Raw genomic sequence first — 23,345 nt, forward strand, 5'->3', positions numbered from 1 at the left:
CCGGAAAACGCAGTCATACGCGAAGGATGAGCTACGGAAACCTGGCTGCAATTTGCAGAATTACTAATTTATGGTAGGTGAATAACTGGGCAGTTGTGACTGCGGAGCTTTAGTTTTCTCAACGTAACCTCAAATTTCCTTTAGAATTATTGTTGACCTTTGGTAGACCATTGCATATTGCATGAGAAACTACTCACTCGACCACTGTTAATTCAATGGCCTTTGACGAGTGCTTTCCTTGCACAGACAATGAGTGTTACTCAAATCACCTGATATGTGCCTTCCCCTAGTGGTACGGCAACGTGTCATGGTCCATTGCAGGACTTTGGAGTACGGAGTGAACATACAATTTGTTTGACGAAAACAAATTCTCCAAAAGACGCCCAATTTTCAAGGCTTTTGTATAGCGCTACAACTATTTTAGATTTATTTCAAATATAAAGCCGTAAGTTTTAAGCGCTAAGCAAGTACCCGATTGAAGACTGATACATGTGTATCGTATTATTTACTAATATTTCTATTTGGACCTCGTGCCAAATTTTTATGCGAAGAAATATTTCGGATTGCTCTTGTGTAGACACTGCAGCAGCGCGTAAGCCGCATCACAGTGATTTTTAATGCCTGCCGCTATCAGCCAACCAACCAACGAAAAATATTCATCATATTAGAGGACGTATTAATTAGTTTCAATTTTGCTTACCCGAATCCCGACAAAGATCAAACGCTCTAACCGTTGGTTCGGCGATCTCCGAAGGCACTAACAGCTCGATCTGCTTGATGGCATTGTCGGCCTGAACTTTTCCTTTCTTTATCTACCGGGGAGTGTGGTCAACAGAAACAAATAAAACACGTGCATTCAACCGAGCTAAAGAAACTGTCGCTTACCGCTTGCATCATTTCTAGCACACAGTTCGCGTAGCATTTCAGGTCCTTCACATCCGGGAACTCACCGCGGCCGAGACCGTCGATCAGCTCCACGCTGGCCTTATGCTTTCCCACGCACACGGAACGCATCATTGCACTCGTCTTGGCCATCTGATCGATGGACGCTTTCTGTTCGCGGATTATTACCAAGTACGTCAATCGATGGCCCTCTTTCCAACTAAGCCCAATTACTTACACCAATCGTGCCGCCAATTAGAAGAGTGATGGTCAACAGGCACATCAGTCGGCAAACCGGCGATGACATTGTCCAATCAGCCATGCTGGCGCTAAATTGCAGGTTGTCGGATGCTCAGACAGCGACGCCGCAGGCTGAATAATGTCTCAATCGCAATGAGATCCTAGTTTTATAACGACCAGAGGCTGAATCTTCGATGCAAATCACTCCGGAAGATGCTGATTGCAAACGCTTCAATTACAATGGTGTGGCAAAAGAGGAAATGCTGTCAGCGGGTTTGTTTGCACTGAGCTTGTGCTCGCTTCCACGCATTTGCGTATTATTACACCTTTTGCGTTGGTATCGTAAGCGTCTAATCACTCGTACCAATCCGAAGCCGCACAGCCGACAGCGGGACGGTGATTAATCTAAGTTTTTGCTACAAAACTATACCATTTTATTTACTTAACATTTCTTTTGTATAATTATTATACTATCTTGGTGTAGGGTACAAATACAAACGGACTAACAAACGGTGTACCAGTTAAAGGTTACGCGCGTGTGCGTTTATGTCTTTCGTAAAGATGAAAATCATTCCCCTGGAACCCCCACAGGGATACACAGTGGAAACAGAGAGAAAACGGAGACAGTGAAAGAGATCCTCATAGCGCCTCTATGGCCACAGCCGTGTTCGAGAAGCAGTCCCCTCAAAGCCTTTCCTGGTGGAACGGCCCCCGATTGCGAAGCTTCCTGGTGCAAACGTAGATGACGCTTGCGACGAGCACCACGAGCGGAATGCCAATGCCAATGCCGGCCACGATCAGCACAAATGCGGACAGCTCCTCGACCGGAGGCAATCCGTACCCGACCTGGAACGTCATGGTGGTGTAGTTGGTTTTACGATAAAACCCATCCTCGCTCACGCCGAAAGAAATGTTCATGCCCTGCACCACCAGCTTGGCCCCATCCAGTTCTGCTCCGAAGATTGCGTAAGCTAAGGTGGTGTTGAGAACGGCGGCCGGCGATTCAATCTTTGCCGGTTGGCTTTGTCGAGTTTCGGTCGATGTGGCCACGTCCCGCTCCGGGTGAGTGTACGAAACCGGTCGATACTCGAGATAACCGCCAGCCGAGAAGGTAAACGCCCCCGGTGATAGCACGTCCACAATCTCAAAAATGCCGGGCGTGTGTTCGTCGTCCAGTGTCTTCCGTTTGGTCACCTCAAATGCGGAATCGACAACGATTTGCTCGGACACGACAAACAGCAGTTCGATGGCAAACCGCGGGTTGACGAATCGGTTCGTAATGTTGTTGAAAACAATATCTATTTGCGTTGCGTTCGACGAGTGCAGCAGATGGGGAAAGTCCATACCGTGGTCCTTCGTCGAGTATGCGTTCAGCTACGGTCAAAGAAGAAACAATATTTTTCTTAACTTCGCTCTCCGCATCAGCTTGAAATCCATTACATCACACTGAGAAAGCTTAGTGCATAGAAAATGCAAAACACACACAGCGTTTTGGGTGTCGTTTTGATTGACCATTAGTATGCAAATGGGCTGAGCAATTGCTAAGCGCAAGGAATCGATACACGGTTCGGCCACCCTAAATCCTTATTCTATGCTCACCTTGAACAGAAAATCGTCGCCCGCATTGATTGCCAACATCACGTCCTGCTCGTTAGACCACAGCAAGCTACGATTCCAGGTGAAGTTATGTGGATCGTAAACGAACACATTGGAGCCGGCATCCAGCATTGCTCGGTCATCGGCGTCGTCGTATTGGAAAATCTACACGGGAAAGACAATACGACACTTATTGAGAACGCGACGAATTCCAACCAATTGCCAACGAATTGCATCACAAACATAAGATAAGCCAGTTCTACAAATTCTAAAAACGTTAGGTCCAAGCCGTAGAACACGATCGAGCGCGGGGGTTCTTACGAATCCCACGTGGTTTAAGTTAAGAAGACGGACCCGTGCAAAAATGTAGCAGCGCGATCGCTGGGACCACCGAACTGCATCTTCTAAGCGAAGCGCGCCTAGCAGAAGATGTAAACATTGGACTCAGCATAATCGCGATCATGCCGTTTATGCTGAGCATTCCGAAAAGGGTCATGTATGCCATCACAGTAAGGTCTCAGTAGGCTAAGGTTCATTCAGATCAAGTACAAGAGGTCGTACTCTCCGCAAAACGCCCGATAGCTCGTTCATTAGGCAACAGCCATAGCTAGCAATAGCTTCCCGCCTCGGAGGGCAAACAGTGAATTCAAACCTAGACTCAAACAACAAATAACAGTGAAAGTAAAAAGTGGACAACAGTGGTATCACTTTTCAAATCGTTTGCACCACTCCGTCGGAACTCTATAGTCGGAAACTAATCTCTCGAGGCCTCCACTGCCAGGTAGTATCCTACCCATCCACACTGTCCGTTCCAGGCCAAGAGAGTCGATTATCGAACGGTTTTAGGGCGTTGACAAAACGATCAGAACTACTCTCCTTCGCGCGTTAGGTCTGCTCCGCAACAACACATCTATTGCCCTACTCATCTTACGCGATTGATAACAGCCATAAACGTATACTGTGGCGGTTTGCTGAACTGCACCGATCCCGGTTTACTGTCCATCAGGCTGGTCCAGTTGATGTGCAGTCCGACATCCTTCCCGGTGAGCGCCACCAAGATGGTTGGGGTGCCGGTAAAATCCCACACATAGTGAATCGTGTCGGTAGCCGATTCGGCCGCAATGTGTACCAGAGTGATGCCGGAATCGTTGCGGCACACAAAGTCCGGACAGTTAGGGTTCAGGGTGGCTGTAAGCTGTGCGAGAGGTTAAGAGGAAAAGGAAGCCGGCATTAGTTAAGCAGTTTTTGTGGTACAAATGCTAATCAATCGCTTTCGCCTCGCGTTGCTCATGATGACGCAAATTGGCTAGGCAACAGAACGCCCTACTTTTCGCTGCAGTTTACTGGAATCATCACAAAGAGCGTTCGGGGTTAAGGACAGCAGCACCGTTATCACCATCACTATTCGCGAGGCTGTAGTTCTATCGACGCCCATCTTGCTCACGATCCACGGCCCCGTATCTTAAATCAGCCTTAGGCTCGGTTAACGCATTAAAATTACAAATATACTCGGGACGCAGGAAAACGCCACAATCAATCTGTTTCGTTACAAACAAGGCACTGAATCGCAGAATTGTGTTGTGAATGTGAATGCTCCTTGTTTGTCACTTGAATGTCACAATGTTTGTTGTGAATTCGCTATCACGCGTAAGCGTTCTCTGGTGGGCAGTAGTCAAAGCTTGTGCTTTTTAAATTATTGATCCCGAAAATGACGATCTTCCCAATCTCGGTCATGATGGAAAACGCTTTGTCAGTCACATAAAGTACAGAAAACTATATGTTTATCACTTTTATTCGGATGTAGGATCGTTATAAGAATGTAGTCAACTGCCAATCGCACAGTTAATCTGTTGTACCATCCAACTCATACTCGTAATTCGCTTCTCCAATTCATAAAGGTCTTCGTACTGAGGCGGAGCTCCTAAACACCTGGGAGCGCCGAACCAAACCGTGCTGCGATACGCTTCTTGTTTCTTGGCGGCGTGGCATCGCTCTGCAAAAAAGGAACAAAGTGCAGACACCATTAGGCTTTCCGTACGATTTTAGCACCTAATCGCATCCGCGTTACCTTTTTATCCACAGCGTCTTGGGGTGCAGCAACCTTCCCCTGCGTAACTGCCTCTTTCGGAACGTCTTTCTTTTGTTTTTCGTCTTTCGGCTGGTTTTCTGCCAATGGCACTTTCGACATCTCCTCGGAATCGACAACAACCGGGTTTTTGACGGGGTTTTGTGCACCTTCCACCACAACCGTGATGAATTTTTGGTCAACTTTCTGCTTTGTCTTTCTGACCACCTTTCTACGGCGTGCACTGGTCTCTTTAATCGCACCCTTCTCAAACCAGTCCGGTTGGTCCAACTCGTCCGAATCCACATCGTCCGTACTCTCGTCCAAGCCAAGCTCTTCCGAACTCAGCTCGTTCGAATGTAGCTCGTCCGAATCGAGATCTGCCGAGTCCCGCTCGTCCGAGTCCAGCTCGCCCAAAACGTGCTCCACAGCGACATGAACCAACCCATTGGTGCGTTTATCACCTACTCGTCTTCGCCCCGTTTCCGATTCTGCCACCGTTGTCGGCTCCGAAGGGTTCGTCGTGTCCGCGGTGGTACTGCTGGTCGAGTTTGCTACAGTACTATTTGTATTTACGGTCGTGGTTCGACTTTTGGCATTCTTCTTCATTGCCTGAAGCGGCACGAATGCTCCATTGCCGGCCGGGTTGTTACGGTTGTAGCTAAGATTTTGCGGACCGATAGGCCCCCTGCTGGTGAGCGGCGGGTTCGGAGCTGGCAACGTGCCGGCGGTCGATGGTCCACTTTCGACAGCGGCATACGGTGCCAACGGGGGTGGTGGTATTTGCTGCCATATGGGTACCTGGGCCGGTGCATAGTGCGGGCGACCGGCTCCTCCGACGAAGGCGGACACATCATCCGGCCTGTGTGACATGAAAAACGGTTGCTTTTGCATCGGCAGTGGTCCGTAGTACTGCTGTTGCTGCACGAAGCCAGGGAAAACTGGTGGCCGGATTTGCATTGGGGCTGGAGGACGGATGAAGAATGGGTTACGCTGCTGGTGTCCCTGGTGCACCGGTCCAGCATTGCCATACGGGAACGGCAGCATCTTTACGTCGGGCACACTGTTCGGCCGTGGACCGTTAAAGCCACTGCCGGCGGACGACGCATTTCTGGGCGTGTGGCGGGGATTACTGTTTCCCGGCACGGATGCACCGCGGCTAGTGTCCGCTTTCTGCCACTGAATCGGTGGCTTTGGGAGACTGGTAGGAGCCGGCAGCTGAAGCTTCGAATCACCGCTGGCATTGGTGCTCGATCCGTCGGGAATGCGCAGCATCTTTTTTAGCATTCCCGTCATGCTGTCCCCGCTCCAGTTCTCGGGCTGCGCCTTCGGAGACTTAGCGTTACCGTCGGCAGCGGTTGGTTGCGAAATTACTTTGGCAATGGTCCTTATGTCGCTCTCATCGAACGCGCTGTTGCTAGACGCATCCTTGAGTTTATTCCAGAATCGCTCGAATTCATTCTTTCGGAGCTGGTGTTCCTCCGACGTTGGTGGTTGCGCGCTATTGAACGCCGGCGGTTCTGCTTTGCCACTCTTGCGCTGAACCTCCTGTTGCGCAAACGAGGCAATTTGCGTTCCGTCCGGTCGACCCGTAGTTACCCTAGCACCGTTTCTGGTGGTGATCCCCTTGTTTTCCCCATTTCGCTTGCCAATGCGTTCGCTGACACGCTGCTGGATTGATTCAGTGGTCGCGATCGTTTTCTGTTCCCACATGGGCATTGGTACAGTGATGGAGGCGGCGGCGGCGGCGATGGCTTCGACTTGCAACTTCTTCCGGTTCCTGTTCGAGGCACGACCGTAGGAAATGTTCAGTACAGCCCCCTGTGCTAACCGCTGCACCCGCCTTTCAGTGCCTGCCAAATTGTACACGTTCACCCCTTTAGGGAACGGATGATCGAAAAGAACCTCAAACCACGTATCCAGCTGGCCGATGGCTTCCCGGCGCACCGGATTCGGATCGGACACTCGGTGAATGCCGATGATGCTACCCCGCTGACCGAGCGGTACGTCTTCCGTGTTCTGCACGACCACCACCCGATCCAGTAGCTCGAAGACGGCATTCGGATCGAGCGTTTTCGCCTTCCGCATACCGGGCCGCAGCAGATCCTTCGGGTGTACCAGCATTGTGCGAACTTTTTGGTTCTTCTCCTTCACGCCGTACCCATCGATAAGCTGCACCAACCGCTCGATGGCCTTCGGTTCCACCAGATCGATTCCACAGCTGCGACGCTCGGCGTTCATGTGGTCCTGCGCTTTCAACCACTCCTCAACCTGCTTCAACTTTCCCTCGTTGCCCTCCCCAAACAGGTCGGTCTCGAAGTGCACCTTGGTACGACCGGCAAACTCTAGCTTTTCAAATAGCTCCGGAAACTGGGCATCGTAGCTCTGCAGAAGGTTAATGGTTCGGTCAGAGAACAGCCACATTTTGTTCGCCCGCCGACAAAAGCCGACCGCGGCCTCGTCTTTTGACATCATTCGTAGTCTTAAACCGATGTTAACCGTTTTCTCGTCATCCACGTTCAGTGACCGGTGACCACCGTGCGCCACCGGAATGGAGCCAACCAGCTGCAGCAGTACGCCAATCGATATGCCCAGCATGGCGGCGGTGTCGTTGACCGTGCGATAGCTTTGTAGCGACTGTTTGTGCATCTGAAACACGGAACGCAAATCGGGCTCATCGTGCACCAGAAAGTGGCCCTTGATGTAACCGTTGCTGCCGGAAATGTCGGCCACCTCACCCATGCTACCGTAGCTCTCGGTGGCGCGCAGGAAGATGGTGCTTTTAAGCGGAAACATATCGACGGTATCGAGGAACGGTTTCTGCTTTTGCATCACATCGTTCACGTGACGCACGATGCACTGAAAAGAAAAAGCAGTCATTTTTAACCGTTTCCAGGTTTTACCGGAAAATAATCGCGAGCTACCTGCGCGGGGAACGCGACGTCGATGGGATTCCACAGTCGGTTCAGCACGAAGCGATTGGCGTCTTTCAGTACGTACTCGGTCCCGACACACGTTTTGACGTGCACCAGCTGTTTGATCGGTCCCACGTTCAGCGCAAGCCGATTGTCGTTGCTGTGAAGCGAGAAAGGGATGAGAACATCGGCACAGTGGCACCGTATACCGGGGATCACACTTACTGCTCCGTGATCGATTTGCACCACATGCCAAACATTCCTTCAGCCGTCTTGATCGGCTCGCTGTCCGGTTCATACGTGTACGATTTATCCGAAACGCGAACAACCTTCGCCTCCATCAGATGGGGCCAGCTTACGTAAACTACTTGGTTCAGCAGCTGCTTCGCCAGTTCCACCGTATCCGGTAGCTGGACAGCCGAGCTGTCCAAGCAGACGACCATGCTTTCGTTCTTGCTTGCGAAATTGAAAATCTTTACGTGCAGTTCCTTCAGTTTGCCCTGCGAATAGAAGAGGAACAGCAGATAGAACAACGGCACGCAGTTTGGGCTGGCGTTTTGCGGGACCCACGTAATGCGGCAGATGCTTGAAGGTAGGAAATCCTTTGGCATAACCATCGAGGATTGCACCGGACGAAGGTCCGAGCACCAGTCGGTTTTCCGCCACCCGTAGATCGTCACGGTAAATGTCGCTCCGCTGCACCGGCAGCGCGTCAATACGTGGAAACCCGTACTTGGCCTCGAGGGTATCATGCTGTCTGGCATCGTACAGATACGCCACCATCGGTCCGTGCACGTTGCGTTGCTTCTCTTCGTCGGTCAAGAACGCGTCGCACGGGTCCATTGCCGCCAGTAGTCGCTTCTCGTCGATGAATGGTATGAGCACGACCGCCTCCCAGGACTGCTGTTTACCGTTCATATCGGTGCTAAACTCGGGTGGATAGAAGTCGTACACCGGACTGTTCGGGTCGGTCATTAGCTGATGGTAGGCAACGGGCAGGTGACTCCTGCTAGCTGCTGGTAGCACACTCAGCAACTGCTGGAAGGGCAGGAATGGAATCGCCAGCTCGTACTCTAGCTTAAGGTGTGCAAAGTTGTCCACATCACTAATGAACGGTGCGTAGTGGTGCGGGTAGTACCAGGACCAGGACACCACACCACGATAGTAATAGTGGAGCGTCCACTGTAGCGCCCGGATGTAGCATTCCGCTTGTTCCGCTCGAACGTCCCTGTGCAGAGAGGAGAGAGAGTAAATTAAGTGTTCCCACCCATGGTCACGACCCATTCGGGGCATGTTAGCAGACGATCGCTTACTCGTTAAAATCAGCATATCCCATCTTCGTCATGTAATAATTACGCTTATAACTTTGAAACTCTTTTTCGAACAGCTCCGGATCGTTTTCAATGTCGTCCACGGTTACCAGCGGTGCGTCATCGTCCTCGTCCTCGGAGCCGAGCATCTCGGACGACATTATCAGCGCTATTAGGTCTTTATCTGCACCGCTCGAACCAATAATCTCTTCTGCCGTTACATCGAATGCTTCCAACTGAGACGGTGCGAAAGAGGAAGAGATAAAGGAAAACTTAGCTTTGAATCTAGCGCCAAGCGCCAACGCCATTCGCTTACATTGTTGGTGCCGGACTTTCCCTCCAAGTACTTGAGATCGGTGTAACGATCGAGAAACACTTCGCGGTCGAAGGCGGCCAACCGCCTCATCAGAAGCTGCAACCGGGGCAAGTTAAGTATGCCGCCCTCGTTGATGTACCCGTCCATCTTGGGCAGCACGTCCATGTACGCTCGATACAGTGTCGGCAGAGCGTTTTCGTTAATGTGCAGATGCGGCAGGTGCGGGATGAAATCGTTGCCCACAAGGTACCCGAGTAGCACCCAGTCGTCGATCAGCTTGTGGATGTCGAACGTGAACGATAATTTGTCCCGCACGCTCGCGAACTCGAGCTCAAGGTACTCGGACATCAGCGTGAGGTGTAGTAGATAGAAGCGGATGTCCTTCAGTATGGTCGTTTTCTTATCATTCTTGCCGAACTTCACCTCCTCCCGGAGCAGCGAAAAGAAGCGCTCGTGTGTGCAAAGCCCCAGCATGATCAGATCGGCGTCCAGCCCGTACAGACAGTGGCGCGTGTTCGCGCAAAAGCCCGGCTGAGCTTTGGCGTGTCGGATGTACTCCATGATTTTGTGTTCTCCTTCGCCGGGTGTCTGGAAAGTGCGCAAGCCTCGGTTAACGTGGTGCTACATAAACACACCGTTCGGGTAAGCTCTTACCTCGTGACCGCTCAGAATCACATTACAACCCTTCCACGTCACGTCCGTCGCGATCTTAACCTGGATGAAGTGTTCGAGCGCCTTCTGCAGGCGCACCATGAACGCCGTCCCGGGTGTGATGCAGTTGGAGTCGAATCGTTCCTCTTCCGGGATCTTTTCACCCTTCGCGATCGCTGCCTTGAGCTGCTCCTGCGCCTCGAACGCCGAACGGAAGCGGCGACCGCGCTGCTGGTTCATTTTGGCCCGCGGAGCCACACCATCGACCGCGATGAAAAACACTTTCTGCGGGCGTATCAGCTTGAACAGATATTCCACGTAGTGGAAAATGCCCTCGAAAATCATCTCCTCCGATATCCGGTACGTGACGTCCGCATCGTTCGGATGTGAACAGTTGTGTATGATGCCGTTCATATCGAGATACAGATTGTCGAATTCGGGCACCTGGTTGACAGTAGAAACGATAAATTGAGGAATGTAGCCCCGTTGGAACAGCAGTCAGTTACGCTCTTCGTTGACACGCCATGGGTTCGAATCCCAGACGTTCGGAGTGTGGGGCCAACGGCCCCTTAACAAGACACCGTTTCATAAAGCAACAGAGATAAGAGCCAATCCGTGGTGGACAAGCCACGACCGCTCAGCGGATGTAGGCGAATAAGAAGACAGTTTTGCAGCAATGCTACAGCTGGCGTCCATTGTTGCTTTGTGGGCCTTGTGCAAACTCACCTGGTTCTCCCGTAGCAACTCGCTCAAGCACGGATAACGTTCGCTGATGTAGCGAAAGAACTTTGGTACACCCATCGTAAGTGATTGTTTGTGGTTTCAACCGTACTCAAGCAAGGTGGTTCTGTGCGAGCGATGCACACAAAACACAAAAGGTACGCACAGTTAGTTTGATAGCAAAAACTTCTTTGCGCTCCGCTCTTCTGTTGATGGTTTTCTTCCCGTTTTTCTCTCTGTTCCACAGTCCACTGACAGCTGCCGTTTGGAGATCGTGTGGTGAATTGTTGAACGGTGTGGTGAAATGTTTAACGATATGGTGAAATTAGAATGTCGTCAGTTTCGTGGTTGGATGTGTGGTTTTAAATTACTTTAAGTCGGTACAAGCCACTCAGATTCGTTTGCTTGCATTTGAGCTTACATTCGGCTATCACAAGGTATGCGGGTTATCTACAAAAGAACTGTCCTTTTTTAGCAGAAGCAGTCAGGTGGCAAAGGTTTTCGGCAACTATTTTGACGCAACCCTACGCGAAATGACGGCCCTCAATCGGCCCTGACCTGCCAACACCGACTTAAAAAGAGACGGAATGAAATCAACAAATCCGGGCACATCCACCTGATGACAGGACAGTGGCCTCTTTTTCGTACACGAAACGCGGAACCAGCTTTCACCATGGAATCACGGGATTCCTAAATCCGTGGACCGGATATTCAAAGGCGCAGCTTAAACAATGCAGCTTCTCATTAGAATTACGGCACAGTAGTCGCTGAAGGGCGAACACATGTACGATGTCATGACAGAAAAGCAGAAGAAAAGGTAAGACGCTGGGGCCACCAGAAACCTGTTGATAGGCCCTATGGCAGTTTGAGCTAATCCTCGATCCGTTTGCCACCATGCCACAGAATCTCCAAGATGACGAACAAATCATTCCTATGGGGAGCTATGGCCGCTTCGCTGACCTGGGCCATCAGCCTGTACCTGTACTGGAATCTCAGCAGGTCGACCAGCTCGACCGGAGTCTCTGGTCGGCCGCCGCTGAACGCCAAGTCCCAGGGTGAGTTCCCGTATGCCGGGCACCTTCAGAACCGCTTCGATACTGCCGACAAAAGTCGCTACCACTTCAAACAAAAGTACGATCGGTTCTTGCGCGAAAAGGAGAAACGTCGCATCAGCCACCGGTTGATCGACGAGATGCACCCGATGCTGCCGAACGGGACGGACGAGTTTGGGATGGTGCAAAACTCGGAGGAGCAGTTTATCCGGGACATTGGCTACAGGAAGCACGCGTTCAACGTTCTGGTCAGCAACAAGCTTGGCCCGTTCCGGGCGATACCGGAAACGCGGCACAAGCTGTGCCGGCAGCAAGTCTACGATAAGGTGCTTCCAGCGGCCTCGATTGTGATGTGCTTCTACAATGAGCACCTCGAAACGCTGGTTCGCTCGATCACCACGGTGCTGCGGCGAACGCCAGCGTACTTGCTGAAAGAGCTGATCCTCGTGGACGATTACAGCGATTACGACGAGCTGAAGGATGGTCTGGAAGCGGCACTGCAGAGGATAAAGTCTGATAAGGTGCGCCTGTTGCGGAACAGTGACCGCGAGGGCTTGATGCGATCGCGCGTCTACGGAGCGCGCAATGCAACGGGCGATGTGTTGATCTTTCTCGACAGCCACATCGAGGTGAACCAGGACTGGATTGAACCGCTGCTGGCCCGGATAAAGCATAATCGCACCATCTTGGCCATGCCGGTGATTGACATCATCAATTCGGACACGTTCGTGTACACCGCCAGTCCGCTCGTGCGGGGAGGCTTCAACTGGGGCCTACACTTCAAGTGGGACAATCTGCCCGCCGGGAGTCTCGAGCACGAGGCGGACTTCGTAGGGCCGTTTCGTTCGCCGACGATGGCCGGTGGGCTGTTTGCGATTGAACGTGCGTACTTCAGGGAGCTGGGCGAGTACGATATGGGGATGGATGTGTGGGGTGGCGAAAATTTGGAAATCTCTTTCCGCGCCTGGCAGTGCGGAGGGTCGATCGAGCTGCTGCCATGCTCGCGCATCGGTCACGTGTTTCGCAAGCGACGCCCGTACGGTTCGCCCAACGGCCAAGACACGATGATACGCAACTCGTTGCGTTTGGCGCACGTGTGGATGGACGACTATTTGCGCTACTTTCTGGAGCAGCAACCGCATGCCCGTACCGTCGACTATGGGGACGTGTCCGACCGGAAGCAGCTTCGGGAGCGGTTGCAGTGCAAATCGTTCGCGTGGTACGTACAAAACATCTACCCTCAGTTGCGCGTTCCGGGTCAGAGCAAATCGGGCGACGACGGTGAAGCTACGCAACCCAAATTCGAACCGTGGCACTCGCGCAAGCGCAACTACATCGGTAGCTTCCAGATACGGCTGACCAACACCAGTCTCTGCCTGACGACCGAGATGGACAGCGAGAAGAGTCTGTGGAAGAAGGGCTCGGCGTTAGCGCTGCAACCGTGCCTGCGGGTCAAACATCAGACGTGGTACGAAACGGAACGATCGGAACTGGTGCTCGGTCAACTGCTCTGTCTCGATGCACCGTCCAGCGCAACGAAGGGACGGCCAAAGTTGAACAAGTGCCACGAAATGGGTGGCGATCAAGCGTGGAAGCATCGCAAAACGGTACGCACAATGGAACTGCCACTGACCACTTTGGCATTCATACTGAATACTGTCCTCTCTTTTGCAGTCGGGAACGCCCATCTACAACATTGCTTCCGGCAGCTGTCTAATGGTTAAGAACATTCGCAAAGGATCTCCGGTGGCGCTCGATCTGTGCGTCAACTCTCCCCGCAGCACCTGGGATTTGTTGTCCTCGTGACACCGTCGTACTGAAGCACACATTACCGGTGTTTTCCGCTGAGGAAAGATCACCCCCATTTTGCAATCACAATTTACACGTTTTTTTAGATAGACAAATACATTTACAAACCATATCGGAAACGGAATGGTCAGTGTAGTTATTTTGATGGGATTTCCAGTGCTAACAGCTCACCGTTGCCCAAGATCCCAACTAATCAGGCCAATACCCGCACAAACACGAGGCACATTAAACGCTAAAGTAGTGGTGTTTTATTCAGTAGGGTGTATAAATATATAGTATCAGCGTAGGACAATTTGATTGCCCTCCTTTCGAGACGTTTTGGGGGAACTTTGCGACACCTCGCACGATCAAGCGCTCGTTGAAATAATTAACGAGCTCCATCGGATTCGGACATTCCACGTACCATCTTAGTTCCGAGGGACTTTTCTCGATGTGTTGCTTCCACAGCCTGCTCACTTGAACCAGAACGTCAGCGGACGTCCGATGTTGCCAAAGCTCGGGAACGGACCTCCGGCATTTCCGCCGGCGGCACCGGCAGCGCCTCGCGGGGGCTGCACACTGATTACATCGTTAATCTCGTGTATGATACCGTTGCGGGCTACGACGTCGCACTTGGTGATGCCGGCATTCTGCACCTGGGGCCGGCGGTTGCGGTTCAGCTTCAGCTGCTGGTGACCGATCGTTTCCGTCGTTCGCACGAACGGCCACTCGGATGGGACGATGCCGGTGCAGCAGATGACGTTCGGGAGGATGTGTGCCCGAATGACGCGCTCCAGCTCGTCCTTGTTCTTGAGCGTCTCCTGATACCACGCGTTCACCTCCAGGAACACGTCGTTCTTCGGCACGAGCAGCGTGAAGCCGGAATCGGCTTCCGACGCCAGCAGCTCAGTCAGGTTCGTCTCGCTAACCAGCCGCAAAAACATGCTGTAATCCGCGTTCGAGCTGAGCGTTTCCATCAGATTCTGGAAGGGTGTGTCGCAAAGTGTAAAAGTGTAAATCGGTCAACCCGTTGCCAAATGCCCCAGAAACATTGCTAATCAGTACACACCTGCTTGGGTACATCCAACACCTTGTCGATTTCGTGCACCACGGAGCCGCACGTCTCTTCGTCGAAGTGCGTCAAGCGGGCGCAGTTGACCGTGGCACGGTTCATGACGGTTGTGAACACCGGATTCTATGGAAGAGCACAATCTTTAGTCTCCGACGATGCCATCCGGTCATCCTTCCCCCCTTGCTACTCACCGTTGTGTAGAGATTGACGCGCACATGCTGGCCCGCCTTGGTCGGGAATGTGGTCTCCTCCAGCTCGCACGTTTTGATCAACGGTTCCACCACGTGGTACTCGAGGAACTCCTTTAGCGCAGCGTTGTCGCGCAAGCTCTCCGGGTGCTCCTTTAGCTGGCGGATCCAGTAGCGACCGGTTTCCGTCTGCTCGAACGCTTGGTCCGTCGGAATGAAGAACGTTTTGTTGGTCATTCCGTCGAACTCGTCCTCAAGCCCGGCATCGGCCACCAGCTGCTTGAAGATCGTCAGGTTGTGGCTCGTGAGCGTGTTCGAGATGGGCATTCCGCTGTCGGTGGGCAGCACGGTGTCGATTATGTGCAGCACTCCGTTACTGGCCACCACGTCGCTCTCCTCGATCGACGCCATGCCGTTAATGCGAAGCCGCTGGCTCTTCTTGTCACCGTCACCGATCGGTTCGTTCGCACCGAGCGGATTAACGGTGGTCGCCACAGCCGGCGCCATTTTGCCCACCATGGCGTACTCGAACTCCAGCTTTTCGTTCAGCATATTGTACGTCGACGTCTTGACACCGTTGACCGCTGCCAGCGAGCAGAACGTAATGTCCAGGATGTGGTTCTTCAGAATGTCTGCGAAAGGAAAAGGGGCGGGTCATCGATGGGAAGTCAATAAGCCGATAGCCAAATGGCCCCACCGTCCTTGAAGCCGCTAGTTTCGGCAACAAAAATCGTTCGCCAACAGCCAAGAAGAAGATTACCCGCGCCCGTTGGGTGTAATCAATTTCGCACCCATCAAAGAACGTGACTTGCCTTCCCGAAGTTGGGCGGATCGAGTCCAGAACGTCCTTGAAAAGCACTCTGCTCCACTGTGTACCGTTTGGGGAGGAGTGTTCGCAAATGACATGCAATTTGTTTTCATCGTTTACACGAACGAACCGTTTAACAAGGCATGGGCCATTACTAATTGCTGGGTAGCCCCATTCATTGTGTTGAGCTCGGTCCATCATCGGCAGAACAGTAAGCACCAAATTCTGCCAGTCCAAACTAAGTTTAGAACAACAGAGCTCTTTGATCGAATGCGACGCTCGTAACATTTCAAACTTTTCACTACTTCGACCGGTACATAAAACCGGTTCGATGGTATTCCCCGTGTGGTTCCGATAAACCCCTGGAAGACATAACACTTGCCCCAGGGGAACAATGGGCAAACAAACGCTTTGCCCAGCGGATGAGTTGTGCATGGCTAAACAATCGATCATTTGTTACAGCTTCGTCGCTGTCGGTTGTCGGCACAAAAATTCCGATCACGTATCGTCGTACGCTTCGCCGGTGGTTGATTCATCAGCTTCACGGTTTGACTAATTAACGTGGCTCTGGTGCCAAGTGAAGAAAACTTAAGTCATCGAAGAGAAGGCACCCAAGGAATTCGGCCGGCACTTACTCGTGGCACAGCCGTTGCCCGCCTTCAGTTTGCGCCGGATGTCTTTGTCCAGCTTCAGGAACGCATCGTCGTTCGGGGCAAACACCGTGAAGTGCTTGTCGTCGCCCTGCTCGCGCAGCATCTTGTCCAGCCCGGTCATTTCGAGGAACGTCCGCATCAGCGTCATATCGTCGCGCCCCTCGATGATGTCCATCAGGGTGCGGCGGGCCGGCACCAGGACCCGGTCCACCACGTGCGCGATACCGTGCTCGGTGACGCGGTTCAGCTTGATCAGCGGCGCACAGTTGGCCGTGTAGCGGTACGGGTGCTCGGCGTGCTGCTGCTCCCGGGCGGCCATCATCGACGGACCGCGCGGGTAGATGTTGATGCGAATGTTCGCCCCGGGCAGCTCCGTCCGGAGCAGTTGCTCGTTGCTGATGTCCTCGATGTGGTACGATCCGTTGACGGTGTGACCCAGGATCACATCGCGGGCGGTCATGCTCGCAAAATCGATCGCTCGTTTCGCCCTCGCCGTTGGATCGAACGCCACCAAGTTCTGAAAATGGATTAGGGAGGGTTAGTTGGGTAGTGGTCCGGAAGGTCCCGACTTCACAGCGGTGTCCCACTTACGTTTTCCCACATTTGCTCGGCGAACGTGCTGTAGGGACCGTCGAGGACGAGGAACAGGGTCACCTCGTTGTCGAGTGTTCGTTCGAGTCCACTCTTCTTGAGGGTTGCGATAAACTCCTTCGCTCCAAGTCGCTCGGCCGTTTCCTCCATCGACTGCAGGTCCAGCTTCTGGCACTGCGCGTTCGGTGGCCCACTGCGGGGACGCCCGAATCCGTGGCAACACTGGCGCGTAATCTTCTCCGTACGTTTGCGACCGTTCACGTTCTTACTGCGGCGGGATGGATGGACAAGAGAGCACTGTGTTCAGTTCAGGTGGCCGAGCCGGCCGCCAAGGGTCTCACCGCTGGTGGGAAGTATGGGGACTTACATTGAGGTGCAGACATATTTGTGCTGCTTTTCGGCGCACGATTCGACGTTCAAGTTGAATGAGCTGAACCCGTGGAAACTGCTACCAGCGGCACCGGCGCCGTCGTTCACGGAGACCTCCTGATTGTCATCCGAATTGATGTCTTCCTCCTTTTCTTCACGCTCCGTGCAGACGTTGTCGCTGCAATGGGACAAAGCGGCGAACAGAATTTCAGAACAGTGTAGAATGGCACTACAAAACTCTCGAAGTGATCCTCGAAGTAGGACTGGAGGGACTCACTAAAATCGCTTCCGATAAATATTCACCAATCACCGTCACTAATTGGATCGCGAGATTCCTGGTTTGTGGCGCCAGTTGGAAGTGTTTCACTAGGAACCCGCAAACACAGCTCTGACCTTGCAACGATCTACCCGAAAAAGCTGACGTTAACAAATTCAAAGCAAATAAAGCGTGGACAGCACACTCGGCCGTGTTTCACACAATGCACAATGCACGCGAAATGCAAGCGCGTATCGTGAGAAACGATCTACGCTTTGGGAAAAATTCGAACCACTTGTGATCTTAAAACAAGGCTTTGGGCATACAATGTTCAGCATCCCTCTCGGTGGGGACCCCGGATCACGAGCGAAGGTATTGTAAAAGCTCTCCGTAGCATCATGTTCCGCTTGTCGATCGCGTTTTCCTTCGTAAAGGGCGAAGGTAGCAGCGAAGATCTCCAAACGATCGTTTGTTGTCAAACGCGACAGAAAAATCTGGTTCACCATCGAGCTGTCCACGGATCGCGCTCCAGGCACAAAGAGACACGGTGACCCTTTTGCTTTGCTTAAATCTTACTGATTAGCATAATTTTGCGCCCATGGCCCAGCGGTCACCCAACGTTGGGCGCGAACAAAATTCGGACAACGGCCAACCGTAGCACATGGCAGCAGCCACGCGGCCGTGCCATACAATAATTTCGCGCGCATTACGTTGCACCTAATGAAATTCAAACCAATTCTCGGCGTAAATCATCCCGCGGCCGGTCTACATTTGCGTCGGGCGAATGCGATTAGATGGGCTGGCTTCTGGCCGAGTGCGCGTCCTCGAGAGCTTCAAACCGTGTCACAGCACGGCCATCCGTAGCGCAGTGGTAACGGATTCGTTGCGGCCGGCCCCGGGGAGCTAATAGAGGCCGATGTCTGGGTGTTGGTGGTGGCCAGTGCGACATTATTCGGTGTAAATCATAAATTATGGTCGCCACCAGTCCGGTGGGGGGGGGGGCCGCCCGGCGGTTGGCTGTATATTCGCCGGAATCTATTAACCTTTGTCCGCGGTTTAGCACCAATTGAGTCGGCGGAGTACATCACGCTCGAAGCAAGATGGTCGCCTCAGGCTCATCTGCCTCAGTCTCGGCGGCGACAAGAGATTCACTCGATAGGCGCTCGCGCAATTCTCACGGAACCGCCACATTGTTGGGGAACCGCAACCTCGACTATCCGACCGATTGTGGCATTGACACAGCAGTTTGACAAATGAATGGATAGAATTTAATGGAGCATCCGATAGAACGGAACGTGCTGAAGATTTCTGTTTCGAACTGAGTGATCTCTCCCAGGACGGGTAAACTGGAATGGGGATTTGAACGCTAATTAAACATTGCCCAATTACGTAGCAGGAAGTTCTACTTCGCTGACGCATCAGAAGTAACGAACCGACGCTTCCATTTACAACATTCGATTTATGGGCAGCCGGCTATTTTATGCTACATCTATAGGAAGCCATAGGAAGTCGGCTTCGAAACAATTTCCCAAAAATCAGACGCGATCGTAAAACAATGTAGCAGTAATGCAAACATAAAACCTTGTCTGGCGCGCCATCACAGTAATTGGCCATCGCGTTGCAGACCTGCAAAGACTTGGACGTGCGTGAAATTTGCCCGGTGCCCGGTGCGTGGGATCGAGACCGTAGATTGAACCGGTCCGTGACACGACCCCTGTCCCTGGAACCCGCCGCATACAATAGAGACCCCCCTCGGTTTGTTTGAGGTTCCTCCACTGAACGGTGCCAATTTCACTGCCCACGTCTCCGAGGGGCCTTGCTTAATGAGTCATTGTGTTGGGCTTGGTTGTTGGTTAAACTGTTTTGGCCATTTCCGGGGCAGTCTGTTTACCTGCGGCCGGAGAAACCTCTTCCCGGAAGGGGCCGGGCTTTCTAAACCGGGCCCGTCGTGCCCCAGATGATCTGGTCGCTGGTCCTAACCCTCTGCTGAACCCAAACTTGACCCGCAAAGCCCCGCCACCACCTGTCTAGACTTAATTTGTCCGCATTTGTCATAAACCAGCCCGGACGGCTGGCTATATTGGGTGAGGACGGTAGAAACCTTTCAGGTAGCCACTCTCGATAATTTATGTGTTTATTATCGAAGCAAGCTTCTTCAGCCTTGCCACAAGGCAACAAAGTAGGCGCCCAAAGTGAAAGGTTTTCCCATCGACCCATCGCTTCCTACGTAAATGCGTTCGTCAAACAGCACGGTCCACGGTCAGAACAAATAACACAGTCACTACTTTCTCGCCCCTTTTCGTGTCCGCGATATCTTCAGCCGTCGAGTGGAGCGAAAAAAGAAACACCGTGCATCTTCACCACCACCACAGGGGCTGTGTTTTGCTAGTTCACCTCTAAAGCGCTGGCTATGTTTACAAAACATTACAAAAAGCTGCTGAGCCATGCGCATATTTCATGCCAAGCCGTCACTCGACCCGAAGAACCACGCAAGCAGTGGCCGCTTCGCGATCGCGATACGAGATACAAATGCGATGCGCATATCTTCCGTTGCGCGAGAGCTCGCGATTTTGTACAGTTAGCAGCTTACCGCTGTCATCGTTTTGTGCATCGCTCGCAGAATTGGTGCATACGAGCTGAGTGGCCACCCCACTGATTGCCACTGAGCATGCGACATGAACGCGGTGGCGCGGGTGGCTCTGGACACGCATCGAAAGTCAGTTGGCACACGGCATCGTGGTTTCGATTCGATGCGACAATTTGTCACGCCTGCATATTATGCGCGCTGCACTCATCTTGCTCCGTTTATGCTCCGAACGTGCCACTGCACACCACACATGTGTAGATTGCGGTCCAAGATGCCCTCAGAAAACTTACCCCTTCCACCATGGGCGGTTGGCGTGGAGATCGAAAAATCCGAACCCGGGCAACGCGGAGCCGAAGAATCCCGTCTCGAGCGGCGTGTTGAAGAACGTGTTGAAGTGATGCTGGAACAGCGAGCTCGTATCGAACGGTGGCCGGTGCTGCGGAGCATCCAGCGTCTCGGAGTCGGGGTGGCCGGATGGAGGGCGATACGGCGGCGTCAATCCGGCTCGGTGTACCGGTTGCCGCTCGTCCGGGTTCCGGGTCAGCTCATCGCTGATCGTCTCGACGTCCGATTCTGAGAACCAAAGATAGGGGGGACAGGTTCAGTGTAAGCGAACAGATGATCGATGGGCCATGCGCTCTGGTGCAGATTTGCAGTCATGCCACGAAGCATGACAAGCACTGGCCTGCATTGCTAATGTGTGGACCATCGCTCATCACAAGCGAATGATCGACAGGGCAGAGTACAGCTTGATTACACTTGATCGTAGAAATTTATGTGACAACTGTTATTAGCCGCCATAAGTCTTGTGTGTGCGGCTTACATAAATCTTCCCAAACTGGTGGTCAATAGCTGCGCCGCGCCTGCGTCTGCATCCGCTTCGTTGCCGCAGTTCAATGCTCTCCGGAACAAGTCATTGAACAGCGCAACAATCTTTAAACTCAACGAACTGCAACGAATTGGACCAACGCGAAGTAATTGTTCACAGTAACGCGCTCGTCTGCGGCTATACCCCACCAATTATCGGAGAAGTTCTTCATCGCCACCGCCAGCAGCAGCAGCGTGGCGGCAGAGATGTTCGTGGGCGAGATTATTCCTTCGCAGCGACGGTGCAAACGGTTCATTTCTGGTGAAAACTTACCCAACGATTCGCGATCCTGCACGCGGCCAAGACCGGCGACACCCAGTGTCGCACTTTCGGCATCGTCGTACACGTCCGCTTCCGGTGCCCTGTAAAAGCGATGATCGACACGGTCAGGATCGGTGTTCGCGAAGGCTGGCCACTGGTAGGGATCTCGCAGAGGCCGCGCCTCGCCGGGTATGTGCGGCGGGTGCCAATCGCTCATGTCACCCAGAATGCTGGCCAGGCGGATGATTTCATCTTCGTTCACCGAGCTTGTTGCCGTTCCCCGTCAGGAGAGCAACGGGATGAAGGGGTGTGGATCGCATAGCCGGTGCGTGTCGCAGCATGATCGTGTGAGAAGTGTGCAGTGGATATCGCAACAATCACCATTGTTTCCGCACCCAACAATCCCCAGTTTGTAGTTATAGTAGTAGCGCAGTAGTAGTAATGGTAGTAGCAGTTATGCGTTGAGTGCAGAGGTTGTTGATGTAGACCACGCGGCCGATCCAAGTAGATCGAGTCGAATGTAATGCATGATCGTGGTGGAGGTGTGATCATTTGTTTGTGTTAGAATGAAAAGAAAACAAAAACCAATACCAGTTTCAGAAATTAAAAAATTAAAATTGGAAAGTAGAGGAACGTTCCAGCTACTAGTGTGGGAATCGATCACCAATCCTCCAGGACGGAAAAAGAGGAATAATCCAGGGACTAAAGGATTGCCATTCGTTTGTTAGCGTGCTACTGAGTTCCTCCGAAATGGCCATTTGAAGATCACTTCCTCACAGATAACTGTGAAGCGATCAAAGGTCGAACAAGCTTCGTCACAAAGCAATGGCGTTGGAGGGAAGAGTAATGGAGGCCAGCATCAGTCTTACATGATTTTTCAATTTACTTGCTATCAAGTACAGTTTAACACGACGTGGATAGTATGTATTCTCTCAAATCAAATGAAATCAAAAGCCGCTAGATTGGCGAAGCTGTGCGAGTCAGAACGAGCGGATCCCCGTGTGTTCTAGCATCACCCGGTACCGCGTTCAGTGGCAGCAAAATCAGCAGTGATTGAATAATGGACCTTATCTGTTTATGCACATCTTTCTACATCTGCCACCAGCGCCGTGATGGCGGCCATCTTCTACATCATTCGGTTCGGACCGGACGGACGGACAAGTAAACCTGTTCCCGTTTGAAATGGAGTCCACACACAACGCGCACCGGACGGTCAGTTCCCCGAGGAGTGGAGCACAGCAGCAGCTGATTCTAGAATCATCTCGTTCGCGGCTACAACTGTACGCCGTTGTAAACGTCTCTAATCATACACTTCACAGCGCAACACTCGCAAATGCAAAGGGAGAGAAAAAACGAAACAAAAGTGGAATGTTTTACCCGGTCTCGGGGGGTTAAAGATAATTAAAATTAAATATACCGGCCAACAGGCTCAACTAGATCCTACAGTCCACCAACGGCCTAACTCGAACACTAGAATATGCGTCATTTTATTCAGCAAAGCTTCTCAAGTGTAGGTTAACAAATGGCAAAATGGAGTGCACAATGGGAATGGACGGGTTGACGGAGCCGAGGATAACTAGGATGGGTCACATAAATTGAAGGAGGTTCATTACTCGAAACAGGTCACCGAACCAGTGGCCATTGCCACTATCAGCAAAGCCCAGGTAAGATGGAAACGCTGGGCCATCGTTTCGGCTGTTTTCACCACTTGAGTCCACGGACAACGCACGTACGCTCTACTCTGGAAAACCTCACGAAATCACGTTTTGAAATCACGGCACTGCCGTTGGAAATTGAAGTTCACTTTCCCGGGCGCGATCCGCACCGTACGATCGTTCCGACGAAACAAGATCGACATCGTGCCGGCGCACCGTTATTTATTAGCTCGCCGAGCCCCTAACTGTTCGCTACCTAACTACCCTGAGCGAAACATTACCCGCGATCATCGTCGTCAGCGCCGTGTGATCGTAAATAAACAACGAACAGATGTTATTATTATTATTAAGCGGTCCGGTGGAAAGCCGCGAAGACAACCCACGGCGAAGATCACGAAGAGCATCCGCTAATCGGCCTGTGTGTACGAGAAGGGATGGCGCAGGGGAAAGGGGGAGAGAGCGAAAGATTTTTTTTCTGGAAGTTTCCGTTCCATGGCGACCC

The 23,345-nt window shown here is 52.3% G+C and overlaps 5 protein-coding genes across 6 annotated transcripts; 1 reads left to right on the forward strand and 4 right to left on the reverse strand.

Annotated features, from left to right (window-relative positions):
* Positions 1-418: 418 nt before the first annotated feature.
* On the reverse strand, positions 419-1,253 carry LOC131212878 (general odorant-binding protein 72-like). The gene is made up of 4 exons (XM_058206942.1): positions 1,121-1,253; positions 886-1,053; positions 701-812; positions 419-627 (listed from the first exon to the last, which is right to left on the reverse strand). Exons 1-4 carry the CDS (start codon positions 1,202-1,204, stop codon positions 542-544), a joined length of 450 nt encoding a protein of 149 aa, XP_058062925.1. The 5' UTR covers positions 1,205-1,253; the 3' UTR covers positions 419-541.
* Positions 1,254-1,559: 306 nt separating this feature from the next.
* On the reverse strand, positions 1,560-4,258 carry LOC131210325 (glycosylated lysosomal membrane protein-like). The gene is made up of 4 exons (XM_058203556.1): positions 4,046-4,258; positions 3,650-3,913; positions 2,722-2,883; positions 1,560-2,496 (listed from the first exon to the last, which is right to left on the reverse strand). The coding sequence occupies exons 1-4, from the start codon at positions 4,151-4,153 to the stop codon at positions 1,807-1,809; spliced, it is 1,224 nt and encodes a 407-aa protein (XP_058059539.1). The 5' UTR covers positions 4,154-4,258; the 3' UTR covers positions 1,560-1,806.
* A 293-nt stretch (positions 4,259-4,551) lies between these two features.
* Positions 4,552-10,776, reverse strand: LOC131209616 (5'-3' exoribonuclease 1). Its single transcript, XM_058202721.1, has 10 exons — positions 10,702-10,776; positions 9,979-10,419; positions 9,325-9,912; positions 9,012-9,244; positions 8,269-8,926; positions 7,924-8,198; positions 7,708-7,858; positions 6,391-7,642; positions 4,787-6,303; positions 4,552-4,711 (listed from the first exon to the last, which is right to left on the reverse strand). The coding sequence occupies exons 1-10, from the start codon at positions 10,774-10,776 to the stop codon at positions 4,640-4,642; spliced, it is 5,262 nt and encodes a 1,753-aa protein (XP_058058704.1). The 3' UTR covers positions 4,552-4,639.
* A 560-nt stretch (positions 10,777-11,336) lies between these two features.
* LOC131209016 (polypeptide N-acetylgalactosaminyltransferase 35A) lies at positions 11,337-13,642 on the forward strand. Its single transcript, XM_058201981.1, has 3 exons — positions 11,337-11,512; positions 11,599-13,354; positions 13,422-13,642. Exons 1-3 carry the CDS (start codon positions 11,478-11,480, stop codon positions 13,551-13,553), a joined length of 1,923 nt encoding a protein of 640 aa, XP_058057964.1. The 5' UTR covers positions 11,337-11,477; the 3' UTR covers positions 13,554-13,642.
* Positions 13,643-13,787: 145 nt separating this feature from the next.
* LOC131211812 (periostin) lies at positions 13,788-23,022 on the reverse strand. 2 transcript variants are annotated; one of them, XM_058205442.1, is made up of 9 exons: positions 22,802-23,022; positions 21,201-21,289; positions 20,350-20,632; positions 17,215-17,394; positions 16,848-17,115; positions 16,239-16,773; positions 14,799-15,427; positions 14,605-14,730; positions 13,788-14,518 (listed from the first exon to the last, which is right to left on the reverse strand). In XM_058205442.1, the coding sequence occupies exons 1-9, from the start codon at positions 22,873-22,875 to the stop codon at positions 14,009-14,011; spliced, it is 2,694 nt and encodes an 897-aa protein (XP_058061425.1). In that variant the 5' UTR covers positions 22,876-23,022; the 3' UTR covers positions 13,788-14,008. The 2 variants fall into 2 exon arrangements, with proteins under 2 accessions (XP_058061425.1, XP_058061424.1); XM_058205441.1 differs by having other exon boundaries at positions 21,201-21,454.
* Positions 23,023-23,345: the final 323 nt, after the last annotated feature.

The sequence above is a fragment of the Anopheles bellator genome, chromosome 2 (assembly GCF_943735745.2).
Source record: "Anopheles bellator chromosome 2, idAnoBellAS_SP24_06.2, whole genome shotgun sequence".
Classification (NCBI taxonomy): domain Eukaryota; kingdom Metazoa; phylum Arthropoda; class Insecta; order Diptera; family Culicidae; genus Anopheles; species Anopheles bellator.

What these genes read in the sequence shown, in the direction of transcription:
- LOC131212878 (XM_058206942.1), bottom strand. Translation starts at nt 1,204, where the DNA reads ATGGCTGATTGGACAATGTCATCGCCGGTTTGCCGACTGATGTGCCTG. An exon ending in TGCTAGAAATGATGCAAGCG is followed by an intron (nt 813 to 885) that starts GTAAGCGACAGT and finishes ACTCCCCGGTAG; the next exon opens with ATAAAGAAAGGAAAAGTTCA. An exon ending in TGATCTTTGTCGGGATTCGG is followed by an intron (nt 628 to 700) that starts GTAAGCAAAATT and finishes GTTGGCTGATAG; the next exon opens with CGGCAGGCATTAAAAATCAC.
- LOC131209616 (XM_058202721.1), bottom strand. Translation starts at nt 10,776, where the DNA reads ATGGGTGTACCAAAGTTCTTTCGCTACATCAGCGAACGTTATCCGTGC. An exon ending in TGCAAATCGATCACGGAGCA is followed by an intron (nt 7,859 to 7,923) that starts GTAAGTGTGATC and finishes CTCGCTTCACAG; the next exon opens with CAACGACAATCGGCTTGCGC. An exon ending in ACGTCGCGTTCCCCGCGCAG is followed by an intron (nt 7,643 to 7,707) that starts GTAGCTCGCGAT and finishes TTTTCTTTTCAG; the next exon opens with TGCATCGTGCGTCACGTGAA.
- LOC131210325 (XM_058203556.1), bottom strand. Translation starts at nt 4,153, where the DNA reads ATGGGCGTCGATAGAACTACAGCCTCGCGAATAGTGATGGTGATAACG. An exon ending in CCAGTAAACTGCAGCGAAAA is followed by an intron (nt 3,914 to 4,045) that starts GTAGGGCGTTCT and finishes CCTCTCGCACAG; the next exon opens with CTTACAGCCACCCTGAACCC. An exon ending in TTATGGCTGTTATCAATCGC is followed by an intron (nt 2,884 to 3,649) that starts GTAAGATGAGTA and finishes TTTCCCGTGTAG; the next exon opens with ATTTTCCAATACGACGACGC.
- LOC131211812 (XM_058205441.1), bottom strand. Translation starts at nt 22,875, where the DNA reads ATGGCCCAGCGTTTCCATCTTACCTGGGCTTTGCTGATAGTGGCAATG. An exon ending in GCAGGATCGCGAATCGTTGG is followed by an intron (nt 20,633 to 21,200) that starts GTAAGTTTTCAC and finishes TTTGGTTCTCAG; the next exon opens with AATCGGACGTCGAGACGATC. An exon ending in AACCGCCCATGGTGGAAGGG is followed by an intron (nt 17,395 to 20,349) that starts GTAAGTTTTCTG and finishes GTCCCATTGCAG; the next exon opens with CGACAACGTCTGCACGGAGC.
- LOC131209016 (XM_058201981.1), top strand. Translation starts at nt 11,478, where the DNA reads ATGTACGATGTCATGACAGAAAAGCAGAAGAAAAG. An exon ending in ACAGAAAAGCAGAAGAAAAG is followed by an intron (nt 11,513 to 11,598) that starts GTAAGACGCTGG and finishes ACCATGCCACAG; the next exon opens with AATCTCCAAGATGACGAACA. An exon ending in CGTGGAAGCATCGCAAAACG is followed by an intron (nt 13,355 to 13,421) that starts GTACGCACAATG and finishes TCTCTTTTGCAG; the next exon opens with TCGGGAACGCCCATCTACAA.